Source organism: Sitophilus oryzae, unplaced genomic scaffold (genome assembly GCF_002938485.1).
Source record: "Sitophilus oryzae breed Bouriz unplaced genomic scaffold, Soryzae_2.0 scaffold_1976_pilon_pilon, whole genome shotgun sequence".
Lineage (NCBI taxonomy): Eukaryota > Metazoa > Arthropoda > Insecta > Coleoptera > Curculionidae > Sitophilus > Sitophilus oryzae.
Genome location: NW_022146697.1, coordinates 291480 through 296040, shown reverse-complemented (window position 1 = coordinate 296040; position 4561 = coordinate 291480). Strand labels below are relative to the sequence as shown.

The following is a 4561-nucleotide window of genomic DNA, read 5'->3' as shown; positions in this document are numbered from 1 at the left end:
CATGAGTACCCTCATTACTCGTTAGTACTACATATATTTTTTTTCAATTATTATATGCAATTCTAGTTCGTTTATTTTTTAAATTTGGAATAAAATTTTTGAAAAAAAATAAGGAATTAGGGTTGCCAACCATCCTCTATTCCAGAGGACAGTCCTCTTTTCTATCTCACTGTCCTCTTTTCTCTCACGTATACCGAACTGAAATTCTAAAAAATATTCGTCTATCACTACAATGCTTTAAAAAATTGTTAATTTGTGTCTTTCACTATTCCCACTCGTTTGTACAGAAAAGAAAATGAAGAAATATTTATGTACAAGAAATATTTGTGGAAGCATAAAGATATTTAACTATTTTATATTTACTTATTTTTGTGTTTTGAAAAAAAAAGTTTTGTTGAAAATTGCTGTTCTTTTATTTTAACAAATTTTAAGTGCAAATATTTTTAAGAAAGTAAGAAAGACAATCAATCGCATAGCGTTGACATAGTTTTTTGATAAATTCTAGTTCCACCTGTGCCTCTTTTTTACCCTCTCATCCTCTGTTTTATTTTGAAACTTGGCAACCCTAGCCTGAATCCACTTTATCCAACACTTTAATTTAAAGTGTATCTTCTAACTCGTAACATTTTCGCTAAATTTTCTAGCTGATTTTGCTCTAAAAGGTTTTAGGCCCACTCTTCAACCTTTAGGTTATTTGAGAGCATACGATTCGGAAGTTGAGAGAAATACAGAGAAGAGTACCATTCATTTTCAGCTTATTCAACCATTTGTAGCTTCAACCATGGTGTAGATTCCCTCACATATTTAGATACTATCTTTGTAGTTGGGTCCATTGTTTTCTATTGTTGGCTATGCAGGTCCAAGTTATCCCTGCTAATTTCCTAATATCATGATCCCATCTCAGGTTCGGTCTTCTTCTAGGTCTCTTAATTCCTCTTGGGTACTATGCTGTAATTTTTGTAGTCCATCTGTTGTTGTTAGACCGCACCGTTACCGGTTAGAGATTAATCTATAGCATATAGATATTATGTGAGGTACATTTCCGGAAACCCTGCAACCTGTAAGGCCTATAGTGTTTGTCCCCTTTCCATGAATGCAACCAGTCTCCTATCTCTGTGCCCTGTACTAGTTTGTACAGGTCCTTGATAGGATGGCAGCATATCCGGTTCTAGCCCTGCTTTCCAAAATAGAAAGTGTAGTTTGCGATCCAAAGCCTCGCAGTAACATATTTTGTGCTCAGCTATTTCAAGATTTTTGCTGAGTCTATACAGCAAAGATTTCCTTGTTAGAGATTGAGCTTGTTCAGGTAGAACTTGGCATCCTGTCAATGGATCTGTTGTAATCCGCATTTAATTCCTGCCGAGCAATAGAATTTTCTTTGTAGTTTTCGGTACTTGGATGAAAATTTATCCTTGTCTGTTATCATTTGTGGATGGTTTGCTTTTCCCTGATCCAAGGTTTTACTACCCTACGGGTCATTCATTCCAACTACTAAAAATTAAATTTGGAAAATAGTCTAGACAAGAAACGAATAAACAAGGAAACGTCCAATTTCAAAAGGATATTTAAGAGTGGCTGACAAAATTTACCCCATTAGCTTAAAAAAGCGTTTATTGCAAAATCAGAGACGTTTAAGTTTACTTATACCGATTTTATCTAGATAGCATATAATATTCTCAGTAAATGTTTTTTTCTGTTTAATATTTTTCCACTCTCATCTATTCAATTTGTCCAAGACGCAAAATAAACATAATATAAATAGGGTTATGTACATATAACCATATAACTTATGTCTTTCTATTTGCTTCGCAGGAAGATGGGCATCCTGCTTATTTATAAAAATCGACATATCGTAAATATATTACGGAGATAAGAAAGTCAATAATTCTAGTATAAACATAACAATATAATATCCTTCTAAAGTTTGCCGCCGATCATTCAACAAGGAGTACATCGCATGATTATACTATAATAAACATTTACTATACAACATAATATATATATTTTTTATTTATAGGTTTCTTGGCTTTTGGTCAATATTAAACTTTTTCTGGGTTTAGGAAGTGTTTATTATATAACTAACGTTTCGGTCCAGTTTTAACCTTTTTCAAAGCCACAAAACCTACATTTCCTTCGTCAAACTTGTATTAAAACATGGGTGCATAAAATAACAGGTGATAACACATAACATTTAACTTAAAATTATACTCATACAATATCACCCACATGACACAATAATTTACATATACAGTTTAAAATTTTAATAAATTGTGATGGCCGGCTCACAACCAAGGCAAAGATGACGAGCCTATAGGGCACGATGACGATTATAACAAATGTCGCAGGTATATGTGCCATCTTTTTCGTAGGCTGTGCACGACTCGTGCCACCAACTCTCGCACGTGTTACATTGAATCCAGTCTTCTGTAGGAGGCTCAATATAGGATTCCTGGCAGCCAGGACAAAAAATGTCATTAGTTTTCTTCTTCTTTCCTACCTGCTTTTCACGATTTTCTTGAAATACATTTCTCTTGACTTTCACAGAATCAACCTTCCTTCTTTTAATTTCTTTTAAGTTTTTTTCATTGTTTTTTCTTTCCTGTTCTTCTTTGTTGGGTGTTGAGGTGATAACAGAAGCCCTTTGTTTAATTCTTTTGGTAGTTTTTATGGGACGTGTATATTTGGGAAAGGGTCTCATTTCAAGTAGCGTAACTCGACTATCAACATTAGAGATTGTTTGACTGGAGCTGGATGAACTCATAGTGCCAAGAGCTTGTGCTTCATTGTTTTTTGCAGATTTTTTTTGCTGTAGGCCTGAAGGTCCAGGAAGGGACAAATTCATTGACCTTGCCGGCTGATTTTTTTTGGAAAGCAATGGGGGTTCAACATCTGGTGTTTCATAGTTTTTATTCTTTGCAGAATCCATTTTATTCAATCCTGAGGGTCCTGGGAGAATTAAATTCACAAGCTTTTCTGGCTCAGTTTTGTTGAAAACCGCTGGTGGTTTACCATCTTGTATTTCATTGTTTTTTGTTTTGGCTTGATCAATTCTATTTGAGCCTGAAGACCCAGGAACTGCTAGTGGTTCATCGTCACTGCTTAAGAACTCGTTGTCCGCAGTTACGTGCCTCTCACTCACCATAGAAGGCGCAAAATCGGAATCTCCAAAGATTTCAGCATTAAAAGGCTCAATGCCGCAAGCGGAAAAACTTTTTATAGCTGTTCCCACAGTTGCAGCCCTTAGATAAGCTTGCCCGAACAACCTACCAACTTCTTTATCGGTGATTTGTTTTCCCGGGTGGTTTACCAAATAGTTATCACAAGTCTGGCTATAGAAAGTCTTGAGAGGTCCAAAAAACCCAACGTCCAACGGTTGTAGGCGGTGGGTACTGTGCGGGGGTAGTCCCAACATAACCACTCCATTATCCCTACAATAATTGATAGCTTCCAGTGAAGTGTGAGACGAGTGATTGTCAACGATCAACAATACGGGTGTCTCTGTGTTTGGGCGAACAAATTTCACGAAATGTTTAAGGTATAGGACAAAGGCTTCTGTATTCATCCATCCACTGGGTTGAGCTATACCAGCAGAGTTTGGAGGACATCCATTTAAAAGATCTGGTCGCATCCTAACTCTTCCAAAAATAAAAAAGGGTGGAACGTAGCTCCCTTGGGCGTTCATGGCACATACAACGGTGGTGTTTTTTCCACGCTCACCACTAGCAACTTTTGATACTCTCCTAGAACCAGTGGGCGATAAAATCTTTGGCTTTTTATTGGGAACCGTTGATAATCCCGATTCATCTGCATTATAAATGCGGTCAGCAGTAAAATTGTATTTTAATCTAGTTTCTCTAAGTAACTCAAAAAATCTAGTTACTTCAACTTTATTAAATCCGAATAATCGTCCCAGCGAAGTCGACTCTGGGGTCCTAAGACTTATCCTATGTCTACTCATGAACGACTTAAGCCAGTCCGTGCCTGCCAATTTTGTGGTTTTGCAGAACTGATGGTTTATGTTGTTAAGTTCAGCGAATTCGTAGGCTAGTTTTCTAAATTGTACTGATGTAATTCCAAATGCTCTAATACTCAGGTCAGTTAGGTAGGTCACAAACTGAGCTTCCTGAGCATCAGAAAACGTTCTTCTGAATCTCCCACCACTAAGAGGAATTGGTTCGTTGTTATTTTGCTTTTTTATATAACGTCTTAATGTTGCTTCCGGGATTCCATGCTCAATACTGGCAGCATTAACTGACTTATGGTCGTGCAAAATAGAGTGCAACGCGGCAATAAGCACGTCTTCTGACCAAGAGCGTCTATCTGTACGGTGTTTATAAGTTCTTACCATCTAAAAACATCAAAAAATGAATTTAACTAATTTTATACACAGTGGGGCAAGTTGACGAATTCGTCATCTTGCCTCCGTCAACTTGCCCCAGGAAACATTTTTTAGAAAACAGCAAAAATTAAATTATTAATTAAGTGAAATTAGGTTGTATCTTACCTTCTAATATTTAAAATGTCCACAATAATCAAGATTAACTATGAAAGGGGCTTCTAT

General features: G+C 36.5%; 1 protein-coding gene across 1 annotated transcript; it reads right to left on the bottom strand.

Moving 5' to 3' along the window:
- Positions 1-2308: 2308 nt before the first annotated feature.
- LOC115883701 lies at positions 2309-4348 on the bottom strand. Its single transcript, XM_030902095.1, has one exon. It carries the CDS (start codon positions 4346-4348, stop codon positions 2309-2311), a length of 2040 nt encoding a protein of 679 aa, XP_030757955.1.
- Positions 4349-4561: the final 213 nt, after the last annotated feature.

What these genes read in the sequence shown, in the direction of transcription:
- LOC115883701 (XM_030902095.1), bottom strand. Translation starts at nt 4,348, where the DNA reads ATGGTAAGAACTTATAAACACCGTACAGATAGACGCTCTTGGTCAGAA.